Genomic DNA, 12,856 nt, shown 5'->3' with positions numbered 1-12,856 from the left:
AGTGCATACTGCGCTGGTACCTGGCCACCGGCGACGACATCTACGACGTGCCCCACATCCGACACGTGCACGCCAATGGAACCCTGCAGCTGTACCCCTTCTCGCCCTCCGCCTACAACAGCTACATCCACGACAACGACTACTTCTGCACGGCCGAGAACCAAGCCGGCAAGATCCGCAGCCCCAACATCCGCATCAAAGCTGGTGAGTTGGGACTGTGGTCGGGAAGCGGAATGAGCATGGGTTTTCTCACCTTTGTTGTCAAAGTAATCCCATTCACACAAGCACTGTTTTAAAAAGAAAAGTCTCTGTCCAGATGAAAACACAAATGGTTAGGTTGCCCCCACACACACCAGTGGAAGTCTGACCACTCTGCTTCTCATATATAGGCCAATTAAAAGCAATGGTACAGTTGTGTATAAATAAACATATAAAAAGTCCATCAGAATACTTTATTCATCCCCGTCGAGAAATTAGACTTTGGAATAGATGCTCAATTTTGTAATAAAATACAAAAATGGACATTGTACTATAATATATAACAACAATGGATATGTATATTATCCATATGTATATTTGCCATCTACAAATGTTGCCTCGTTTGTGTTGCCTTACAAAAGTGTGCACAGGTGCACAGGTGCACACCCAGATGTTTCAAGTTAAAACCATTTATGCATCAACTCTGACATGTGGGGACTCTGGGATGTCCACCATGGCTTGAGTTTTCCAAAAGATTCCTTTTAGGGATCTTCTATGCTGATTGGGTGTGGACGAAAGACCATTGCGCGTTTTAAAAAAGAAACCTTCACAAAGATACCCATGTACTTGAGGACTAGGCCTAAGTGTGAAGTAAGACCTGTTATTGAGATGAAAAAGTGATGTTGAAGATCACAAGGCCAAATTGAGACACAACATGATGAAGAAGTGAGAAAAACAACATAGTTGTGAAAGCATAAAGTCGAGCAGATGTGATTGGCAGCTTCAAAAGAAAGCCCCGCCCACACGGAGTCACCTGGCCTAAAATAGTGCGTCACCACCTGGACACAGATTGACCCAGAACACAGTCTTCAGAGGAAACATCTGCATCAGATACTACACCAGGCCTCGACTCCGCTCACACCTTTTTGACTGAGCTGGTGATGAACCGCTGAACTTTATACCAACATAACCCCTTCAGCTCCATCTACAGCATGGCACCATCTGTTAGGACGAATCCAGAGCACAACCCCTACAGCACTTAGAGTTAAGTGGCAACTTCGATGTGATTTTAGATGATATAACCACATCAGATCAGGAGGGAGAAAGGGTGACAATAGGTTGGATCACATCACCGCATCATCCTCATTAACACACTTCCACTTTTTAAAAGGTCATTACAAGTAAGTATAACCAGGAACTTGACGGCCACTGGGATATTTTTTTCGAGGAATGTTTTTTAAAGCTTTGAAAGGTGAGAAAAGTAACTCCACACCTAGTGATAAGGAGATGTGTTTTGTGTGAGGGACCCTTTTTACAGCTAATGGAATCTCAATATGTTAACTCGTAATTTTTAAATATACTGTTTTATCATACATAAACATATATCTCAGACATTTGTTTCTGACATAAAAGAGAAAACAATTATTATTTTAAGGTGTCTTTAGAGAACATAAAGAATCAATTAATTAACACTAGCAGCTATAATAGGTAGGCTATTTTTAGACTTTTTGACCAAAAGCTGCCTCTGTTGCCATCATATTCTCTTTTCTGTCCTCCTCCTTCTCCCTGCTCCATCGTTCTTCAAACTGTCCTCTTGTGCCAGACTAAAAATAGCCACAGCACACTTTAATTATCTCTCATTAACCAACCTAATTGGCGCTTTCCGTTGATTGGACCGCGCAAGGCTGCTTTAATAAGCCAGACCTCATCTAGAGTAAAGCGGTACGTCTGGGGGTCTGGGTTCCTGCAGCAGATACTTCAACAAACAGTTCCATCAAACCGCAGCTGGAACAAAAGCTGCAGCTGGATTTTAGTTACACTGCATCTATTGTCCCGCCCCCTCCTCCATCCCATCATTCGCTCAGGCCGGTCGGTCCCTCCCCCCCTTCCCTCCTGCCATCAACATCTGTTTTCATATTCTGCCTCCCAACACCGACCTGAACTAATACTCATATTCATTCTAATACTAATACAAGCGCCAAGTATAGGATTTGAGCCAGGGCCCTGAGCTGCATGCCAGCCGGTTGCTGCCTTCATTCCCACATGACCCAAAAGCCCGGCCTCGGGAGACGAGGGATTAGCATGAACCAAACATCCTGCAGCCAGCGGCCTCTGTCGGGCCGCGGCAGTGCTGGTGCACAGGTTACAGGCCAGACAGGATGCGGCCGCTCTATCTCGGGGTTCAGTCCCGTGGTCGTGGTGTTGAATAATTGACAGGCGTCTCATTTGAATCACCTTCACGGCCAACAATCAATTTTCAAACACATTCATTGGTTGTTTCATTCCATGTTATTCCAGGAGAACCCGACAGATCTGCATTATTCCGCTCATTTGTTCAAAGAAGATGTAAATTTCCGTGCACTTGCATGTGTTTCCCCCTCGCAGCGGGCATGTATGCATGCTGCCATCGTGTCTGTTACCAGGGAAGGGATTCCGAACCAGTTTCTTAGCAACCTTCGGATACGTCCTAGCTTTCATGTGATTTTGCTAATGAGTCCCTGCTCATTCACCAGAGTGTAAAATATTGCATGAACCTGCATAAACTGAGCCCCAAAAAAGCCTTTAGTTTACTTTGAATGTGCGGCTCACTCCGTCGCATCCTTATGAAGTTCTGTGTTAAAAAAACTGACAAAAGAAAGACAATTGTGTTTTTGAGATGACGCCATGCCACAGCTAGGAAATAATTTTCATGATTATCCCGCTTAATGGCGGCTTGCACCATTTATGGTGAGAGCGGAGGCAAAATTTGAAGAGTTCAAACGACGAAGAGTAGGCCAGTAATTTCCAATGAATAAATGTGGAGTACTGTGGTAATTGATGAAAGGGCGTTTTGTCTCTGGAGTGTTAATGTGTTGTTTTTGATCATGTAAACACGAGTAGATTATTATTTCTGTCAAAACAAAATGGCTTACATTGTCGTCATGATCATCCGTCGCCAATATATCTTCTGGATAGGTGATGGAGAATATTTGTGTAGATATCTTCAAATAGTGACAATATGTTAACAAAAATCCTGGCTGGTAAGAATTAACACCATCATTTACACCTAAAATATTGATCTTGAGATACCTGAATGTGATTTGTGTGTCTTCTGTAGTTTTCAGGGAGCCCTACACGGTGCGGGTGGCGGACCAGCGCTCTATGCGGGGAAACGTAGCCGTGTTCAAGTGCCTCATCCCCGTGGCTGTGCAGGAGTACGTCAGCGTCGTGTCCTGGGAAAGGGACACGGTTTCCATCGTACCAGGTAGGTCATCACATGAGTGACTCTGGATTATCCTGGGGGTGGGCAGATTGATTCATTTCATAGGATTTAGGTATGTCTTTATATAATGTGTGTGTGTGGTGTGTGTGTGTGTGTGTGTGTGATTGTGTGGTGTGTGTGTGTGTGGTGTGTGTGTGTGTGTGTGTGTGGGTGTGTGTTGTGTGTGTGTGGGTGTGTGTGTGTGTGTGTGTGTGTGTGTGTGTGTGTGTGTGTGTGTGTGTGTGTGAGCTTTTGTGTGGGCGGATGCACCGCTGTGCTCCATGTTTGACCGAACTCTTAACTCGTGTCTTCTGTCTGCTCACTGTTCTGGATCAATGAACTGGCCTAATCCTCCTACATACATACTCAATAATCCTCTACTACATCACTGCTCCTCCTCCCTCTCCTCCTCCCTCGCTATCCTTCATCTTCCTCCACTTTTCACACACATTTCCCTCTGCTTTACATCTCATCAGATACATTTCTCCCCCTAATGTCACATCCTGCCTTTAATTGTGATTGACACTGCATTAGATCTCTTCTAAGTCGCATGACTATTCCATAGTTTCTCCTCATCATAGCTATTCCTGTCCTCTTCCTGCTTTTCTTAACACCACGTCCTTGAAGAACAGGGCCACAATTATAGAGACATAGGATGTCAATAGGACTGTGCCCCCACATTCATCTTCATTAACCTCATTTGTGTGTGTGTGAGTGTGTGTGTGTGTGTGTGTGTGTGTGTGTGTGTGTGTGTGTGTGTGTGTGTGTTTCAGTCTCATCTGTTTTAGTTGTTTGTGAATCCATTATAAGTGTTTTATAATGTGAGTATATATTGTGTGTAATGTATGTTTGAAATGTTTATTTTCTGCGTAAACTATGCTCACAATAACAATAGGAGAGAGGGATGAGAGGTAGAGGAGGAAATCCACCAAAGGAGGAGAAGCAAGGAGGGTAGTAGGGCAAGAACGGCCTCAGGTCCTGCCAGATGGCGTTTTATATTATATGTATGCAAAACACACCCAGTGTCACACATTCACATGCACCAAGGATGCAGTAGTTTGTTATTGTCAGACATTTTTTCAACCTTTTCAGTTTCACTTACAGAATAGTAGTGTTTTACTGTACTTTTTATCAAATTATGTCTTCAGTTGTCCTGGCAGATCAATAAACACATTTCAACACAAACAACACCAAAACATTGTATCAAATGAATTACATTTCTGATCAATGTATAACATCAATTTTAGTTTTTTTAACACATTCTCCTGTTTTTCCACATACAACTATTTTATTTTAGAAAAACCCAGACACCAACCAGCTACTTTATGTTAAAATGAAAATAGATTTTAGTGTTTGTTTTCTAATGCCTTTTTAAATATACACATATTTTATTTCTTTTTTGATCTGCTGTTTTCACTTTAAACATCAGCAGTAACAGTTCTCTATTCCTGTCACTGTCATGGTTCACAGTGCCCTCCTATACGTTTCCTCAACATAAACACTGCTTTGGATGTGCCAGTCCTGTGTGTGTATATGTATTTTCATGCATGGGGTGTTGCTGTGTGGGCTGTCATGAGGCTGCTGTGTGTAATTAGGGGTATATAGGTCAGTTGATGAGCAGTGAGTGTGAGGATCAGATGTTGAACATGATGAGCTGCTCACTGAACTTTCGTTTCCCTGCGACAGCGGCGCACACAAACGCAACTCGCGATATGGTCATGTTCAACCTTGACCCGCGACCTCCGCGCTAATCAACACAGCAACCTCGTCGTCCTCTCAGCCAATCACTGCAGTCGCTTATCTGCAGCATAACCTCTAAAACACAACACGTCTGCAGAACGGTTCATAATCTGAATAATGTGAGTGCACTCTCACATGGATGCACAGCAACTACACACATACAGTGAATATCAGTGTACAGTGGGTACATTTGGTTATATAAACATTATTGATGCTGATATCCAACTTCTCAGTTAGCCCTCTCTTCGAGTAGCTCAAACATCAGCCGTCAAACTCTCTTTTCTACCTCTACAATCTACTTGGCCAGCAAAGGACTGTCTGGACAGGTCTAATGAAGATGTCAAAATTAAAATGGATTCTTTTGAGTGAGAGGGTGTTGGCTTGCTGTCACTTTTATTTGCTGAAGAAACACAACGGGAAGAGTTGCAGTTTATTTTGAGTGAGTAAATCCATACATGTTATGGTTGTGCACACCTGTCTTTTCTAATCAAAGACTTTCATTCCATCATTTTCCATACATGCTTGTTCCTTTTCCTGGGCTTTTCCCAGGAGAGAGAGACAATCACATTCACTTCACTGACTTGCATGTCTGTCTCTGTGGTGACAAATACTCTGCCTGGGATATTGCCTGGTTTTGTATTGATAAAAAGGGACATTGTCTGCTGAAATCCACTGCAAACAGCAAGTCAAAGCACTCAACCATCACTGAATGAAATGGGATGGTTTCTATTTTCCAGCTGCAAGTGTGTGCACAAAGGATTAGTGCTGGAGATTTCATTAGTTTCCAAACATAGATTTTGTTTACAGACGTGTTTGTTTACATTTCAGGTGCCTTCTATGAGAGGTATTGATGGCTTAATGTCATCTACCTTTTTAGAGGGACATTCAACCCATCACAGTTCCTTCCTCTGTGTCTCCTCACTGATTCCTCACCCTCAGAAATAAAAAATTAAAAGATCAGAAAAGGGCTAGGGGTATAAATCACAAATGTCATCACGATACAAAATAGTTTGACAACGATACAATATTTGACAATATTAAAATATAGCTGCCACAATATGATTTTGTTTTGGTTTAGATCAAGGGTCACCAGTTAGTATCAGAGGATATCTTATGGCCATTTAACAAAATCAATTACAATTAAATCAACACGCAAAACTTGCAACTAAAATATGACTCAACATTTGTATTACTCTGCTTTTCCAGACATTTAAATGAAAGACAACCTATTCCTTTCTCACGTTTAGGCACAATTTGAATATTTAGTAAGAAGATGTGCTTGGATGTAAATGATGACTCAGACTTGCAGTTTCAAAATAAATGCGTCAAGGATTTCGCTTTGCAGATGATAATAGATTGTTGATCTTTAAATCAACGTATCAATCTAAATCTATGTATTGTTACACCCGACTCGTAAAATGTTCTACGCCACCCTCACCACATACCTGTGCCTTTGCATGGAGGAATCGCTGTGTATCAGCAGCCTGATCACATACCAGTCTGAAGGTTGAGTTGATGACATAACATAACGCAGCCATGCCCTCTGAACCCCAACAGGTTCCATTTATTCAAACACACGTCACCCATCTGGAGCCGTGTGTGTGAGTGTGTGTGTGTGTGTGTGTGTGTGTGTGTGTGTGTGTGTGTGTGTATGTGTGTGTGTGTGTGTGTGTGTGTGTTTATATGTGTGTCCCCTTCCCTGTCCCACTTTCCTGTCCAGCCAGGACAGTGAGAGGCTCTAGGAGGGGAGGGGTGCAGGCAGACTGACCTATTTCCCTCTCACTTCCCCGTCCCATGCCATCTCTGTAGTTAAGCTTTGTGTGGGTGTGTGACCCTCATGAGACAATGGGAGCCTGCGAGTCTGAGCAGTGATCTGAAGGAGGAGAGCTGGAGCGCAGACAGAGAGATGGAGGGTCTATGGACAGGAATGAAAAACAACAGTGGGACACGGGGAGGGTTCAGCCTGCAGATCGAAGCGTCAGTCTAACCAGCAGAAAGCTAATGAGAGGCTCCGATGAATAAAGACTGGACCAGCAGATGGCTGCGGCCACATGGTGGTCCATAGAAGATGCCCAACCATGCTCCATCTCATCCACCTGCCACACAGTTTGGCCTTGTGTTTGCACCGTCATTTAATAGATGAAAAGGAGTAATAGAAGGAAACAATAGCAATGTATATAGTCTGCACAATAAATGAACATTATATCAAAATGTCAATATTGGCTAGTGCAATATTCAAACTGCAGGAAGCAAACTATTTGTTAAAAGGAAACCATGTGTTAAGATACAATATTATTGTGGAGCTGAGGAGATATACCAGCCTATAGATCGCCTTAACAAAACATATTTCCAGGTTTTGTACAGATAGTTAAAAAAAAAAAAATCACACCATATGATTTAAATACATTGTCAGTGATAATGACAATTATGATGCAAAAATGATCAATCCCGAAATATCCTGAATCAAATTGATATGCACCTATCTTCTCAATTTCTCCCCATACTGCCACTCCATCTTTTGTTGTTCCCTTGAGGTCAAATTACATAATGCACACGAGTGTTTTGCATGTCTATAGTCCATTAACAGAATCTGGGAGGGAAGCTGTATTCGATCTACTCAGTCTAGTTAAATCCCTGTTGTATTGAAAGTAAGGCCGGGTGAACCTGTGTTTAACCTGTCAGTGTGTAAGTGCTGAGTTATCAGGCCTTATTGTGAACTTGGATCCTAATGGGCGTCACCGGGTGGTGAGGTCACTTACAGGCTACATTACAGATCAATCTTCTGCCCCTAGGGTCCTTGCTGGAAGTCAAGCGGTTCAACAGACACACACGCATACACACAAATGGCTTTAATTGGAAACACCTGGAGAGTTGAGGTTATATATTGTGTAGGATAGGAAAGTTACAATAGCTAAACTGATTAGTTTGCAGTCACTTGAGTTTGAACATGATGAATTGAGTGGTGCGCCATCCCTCCACTTTTGGTTTGAAGGACTTCATCACTGTAGCTACTTTTTTAATTGATTAATCTGTTGATTGTTTTCTTGCTTTGGTATTGTCTAAAAGAAATGTCTGCAAAATGTCTGTTAAAATGACCACATTGCGAAAGGGACTCCAGAGAAAAATATAAAATCATCACAAACCAAAAGACGGAACTAGCCAGAAAAAAATCCAAATATGAGTAATAGATTATCAAAAATAGTTGGCAATCTATTTTCTATTGACTGATTTTAGAGAATATATACTTTAGTTATCCCCGTAACGAAATTGTGAAAGTGTCATAGCAGCAAGAGCAATAACAGTTAAACAGAATTGGTCAAGTATTTATGAATTAATTGAATATTTGCATGTCGTAAGCACATGTTTTTAATCAAGGATTAGGACGATTTAGTTTTATTTTTTATCAAGAAAATAGTTGGCCAAATACCTATTTAAAAAAAAGATATATGTTGAGATATTCAAAGCTACTGGCAATTGTCTTCTTCTTAATGAAGTTTATAATAAAGTGCTCCCCATACAACTGGTTTGATAGAAAGACAGCTCAAGTCTACTAGATTTTAGGTAAAAGAACTAGGTTGCTGATTGGGCCTTTTTAATTATACAATATATAAAGATATAAATATAAAATATATTTTATGTTTACATACAAGTTCACCTTGATAAATAGTAAACACATATATAATTCTGAATGTTTATATACTTATATATTATTTACTTAGACACTCCAATGTGTATTTGACGATTCTGACACTATTGTAGATATAACCCGATCCCACAAGCACTTATACTGCAGCTTTTCCTCTGTGATTAAAAAGTTGCTGCCATCATAAGGCTCCAGCCAGGTGCAGTGAGGAGAGAGGTGACAAAGGCGGAGGGACCTCATGGAGAGCGGCGGTGTGTAAGGACACGACTTCTGTTTGTAAATCTGTGCTTTTGCACTCAGAGCAGGAATACATTAATAGATACACTTGTCTGGGACACAGCATACTCTTGTAAACACTGGGCTGACACACACACTTACTCCTGCAAAGTACAAATGTACAAGCCTGCCCCTTACACACGCACACACACATCTTCCTCAAAAGGAACACAATAAAGCCATTTTCAGGTTTTGCATGAGGCTGCCTGAATATGGAACGCTCATTAAACATTAACTCGGGATACATTAAGGCTCCGCGCTGCTGTGGGACGGCTGTGTGTTGTTGTGCAGCAGGACGTGGTGTGACAGCGGAGGAGAGCGAGCACGTGGCGTCCCCGGGGCTCATTGAACACAACCCCATCGACTGCTGCCCTCTGTCAACCCCACCCTCCAGTCTCACACAATCCCTCCCTCACCTCTCCCCCTCCCCTCTGCTGCTGCCTCTGTCCCACATGGCACACAGCATGGCCATGGGGGTGAGTGGGGGACATTAAAGACTGAATCACGCAGATGACGGTGCCGCCATTACGTTCAAACACATGCAAACATTTGGCGGTAACACCACAACCTAACAATGAGCAGCTCCTTATAAAATCTTAATGAAAAAACAACATGGAAATGTACTCATTTTTTAATCCAGTTTCCAATGGGACTAGATAAGTCACTTGTTCTGCAGTTTCTTCACCTCTGTCCACTCTTTTTTTTTTTTTTACTTTCTCTGAATATTTTTGCCCCTGCCCCAGTGTGCTGAGAGCCGGACAGGAACAGATGGGATGCTGGCAGCCATCTTTTACTCAGTTGGTTGAGTAGGCACGTGGGTGGGTGTGTGAATTAGCACAAGCAAGTGTGTGTGTGTCTGTGTGTGTGTGTGTGTGTGTGTGTGTGTGTGTGTGTGTGTGTGTGTGTGTGTGTGTGAGTGCGTGAGTGTGTGTGTGTGTGGTGTGGGTGTGTGTGTGTGGTGTGTGTGTGTGTGTGTGTGTGTGTGTGTGTGTGTGTGTGTGTGTGTGTGTGTGTTCAAGGGGCACAATAGGCATAATTATCTCTGCTTGAGAGGCCCAGTTTGGGGGGGTGGGGGTGGCCGGCGTGGAGAGGCGGAGTTCAACAATGGCTCAACCACGGGCTTTGTGTGTAGAGAGCAGAGGGCTGACAAGTGTCGGCTATTATTGACTATTTACACACTACTACACACGCCTGCTCACGTGCACGTAACACAGGAACGTACACACTCTTATCACCGCCGTCGCTCTCTCGTGCCTCTTTTTCTCTTTGTGACTCCATCAAACACACTCAGGCTGGCACACACATGCAGCATGAGCATGTTTACAGTGCATCAGTGTATCAGTGTCAATCAGTGTAAGAGGGAAAGATGGGGAAGCCCCTGCAAGCGCATCACTCTGACCACTATCTCACCCTTTAAGCCAGCCTGTGTTAGAAATATTCAACTGAGAGAGAAGGAGAGTTGAGGAAGTCTGATTTGGTGCACTTCTTAACGTGTGCCTTACTATGTTATAAGAGTTTCATATTTTCAGCTTTTGACATTATTTATGAAAACGTCACTTTTTGGACTTGCAGGGACAAAACTGCTGAAATATGAACGAGTTAAAATAAATGAGGATGAGAAAAGAAAGATTGTTGGGTACGTTTTAATTTACACGGAACTTTACTTTGTATTTCTTTTACCATTCTTGGAAAGCACCTTGTTATTTTGAAAAGAACGGTGCAATACAAATAGAGTTTATCATTATTATTGCACAAATCAGAATGTCATCAGAAGCTTGACCGTAATTCAAACGTATTATCAACACTACATGTTAAATTGTGAGTATATCATGTTCATTTAATAATAATATCATACACTTATGTACAAAAGTGTATTATCAAGGTATCATGTGTCTTCTTAAAGATCTCTGGTCACATTGCCCGGTCTTTCTCTCCCCATATTATTGTGAAATGTTTTAGTATATAATCAGAAGAAAGAAACCAACATATTTCTTACTACTCACTCTGTAAAGGATAGATGTTAATCTGCACCACGTCCTCAGGAAAAGTGAAAGCATGCCGGCTTGTGTCAAGGCTTAGAGTAAAGAGTCGGAGGGTTTATGTGGCCAGGATTGGGTTAAGAAATAGGATTTCACTAAGGAGGTTTTACCACTTTCCTCCCGCTTTCTTCTACTCTTTTGTTTAGGCTAGCGAACGAAGGATTAGCGCAAGGAGATTACAGCAGGCTCTACTAAGAAATAGTATTTAAGGAAATGCTTCTTTACTCGCAGCAGCGGTAAGGAGTTGGGTTCTAATTTCCCCTTTAGTCTCCATTTCTCAGTAGGAAAGATTTTCTCTCAAATCCTGTCAGAACTTCTTGTGTGGTTGCACACATTTCCATCCGATTTCATGGGATTATGAAAAATGTTCTTACATATCTATATGATTACATTTAGATACCTATAATGTAGATAAGGAAAGAAAGGTGTGTCAGAGCCTAATATTTGGCCCAAAATAGATATTCTCTATTGTGAGTCATTCTTTTCTAGAGTGATATATTTGCATTTTAGTGACCCTGATGGGCAGATTTCTTTTTACAATGTTTCTGTGAAAGCATCTGGTCGCTGGGGACCATGAGAAGACATGATCAGGGATCAAATGGGATCCCCGGTGGTCATCCAAGTGCCATGTTCTTACATGACCTCTCAATCAGACCTATTGATCCGCCTCACTATTAGCTGTCCAAACACACATAAAGGTCAGATCAGCACTGCGGGCCGTGATTGACGGCAGCGGAGCGGGAAGGTGAGGGAGGTTAGCGGCGCTGCGACGCTGCTTTAAGGTTCAGAAAAGTGTAAGGAAGAGGTTGTGATGTTTCTCAGCTGCTTTTCTTTGTGTGTCTGTATGTACATAGTGAATATCATGTGTAAGCAAGTCAATAATTCAGCATGGTAACAGCATGGGAGTTGTTTGCTCTCTCTGTTTCTCTCTTCAGTGGAACTCAGTTAATACTTCAGTCAATAATTCAGCGTGTTGGATGTACAATAGGGATGACACAGAGCAGATAGCAGGCATTACTTTTTGTGGATCAATAACATAAAAGAACAGGGTCAGTCGCATTTTAAAGCAGGGTATTTTTTACCCCAAAATGTACGTTTATTATTGGGCAGGAGTGAAATAAGGATGTTTTCCTGCAAATAATTGGTGTGAATATGAATGTACAGTAGTGTGTGGTCAGTAACAAATGTAATGGCACAGTACCAACATGTAAAATATGCACACTTTGCCAGGTTTTTGAAAGTGCTGGAGCACAATCCATAATTTCCTATCAATAGTACTGTCAATTATTATTTTACTCACAGTGCTGTACATTTCCTCAAACACAATTTTGTTTATTTTAGTATTTTCTTCCTCTATATACTGGGGCATTCTACCGAATTGATGCAAAGTGCGGTCCCACAACAAGAAAAACTATTTAACAAAACAATTAAATATTCAGACATAGATATTTACTAAGAATATGTTATGGTCTATTTAAACATAAGGCATTCAATTAGATAGTGATTATATACAAAAACATCATTTGGTAGGCTACTTTCTATTGGGAAGTAGCTGTCCCCAACCCTGACATCTACATGTCATGTTCTGTAAATAACACTTAAAACATTTAATTTAATTTTGTTCAATGGTGTATTTAGAAGATCTTTATGATTACATTCAAACAGAAGTTTAGATTTAGATTTATTGTGGGTTTAATTTTTTAATAAAAAAACTATACT

The 12,856-nt window shown here is 41.6% G+C and overlaps 1 protein-coding gene across 5 annotated transcripts in view; it reads left to right on the top strand.

The window, feature by feature from the left end:
* The first annotated feature begins 6 nt into the window (after positions 1 to 6).
* Positions 7 to 12,856, top strand: part of LOC117538492 (Down syndrome cell adhesion molecule-like protein 1 homolog) — a 47,384-nt gene continuing 34,534 nt past the window's right edge. For all 5 annotated transcript variants that reach the window (XR_004567860.1, XM_034204235.1, XM_034204234.1 and 2 more), the window contains exons 1-2: positions 7 to 204; positions 3,296 to 3,442. Coding sequence is in view for 4 of the 5 variants with exons in the window: in XM_034204235.1 (XP_034060126.1) it covers positions 3,340 to 3,442 (103 nt within the window). In the remaining variant the exon portion in view is untranslated. The remainder of the gene's footprint in view (positions 205 to 3,295; positions 3,443 to 12,856) is intronic.

This window comes from Gymnodraco acuticeps, unplaced genomic scaffold (genome assembly GCF_902827175.1).
Source record: "Gymnodraco acuticeps unplaced genomic scaffold, fGymAcu1.1, whole genome shotgun sequence".
Lineage (NCBI taxonomy): Eukaryota > Metazoa > Chordata > Actinopteri > Perciformes > Bathydraconidae > Gymnodraco > Gymnodraco acuticeps.
The sequence above is the reverse complement of the archived record's forward strand: the minus strand, read 5'-3'. Positions and strand labels throughout refer to the sequence as shown.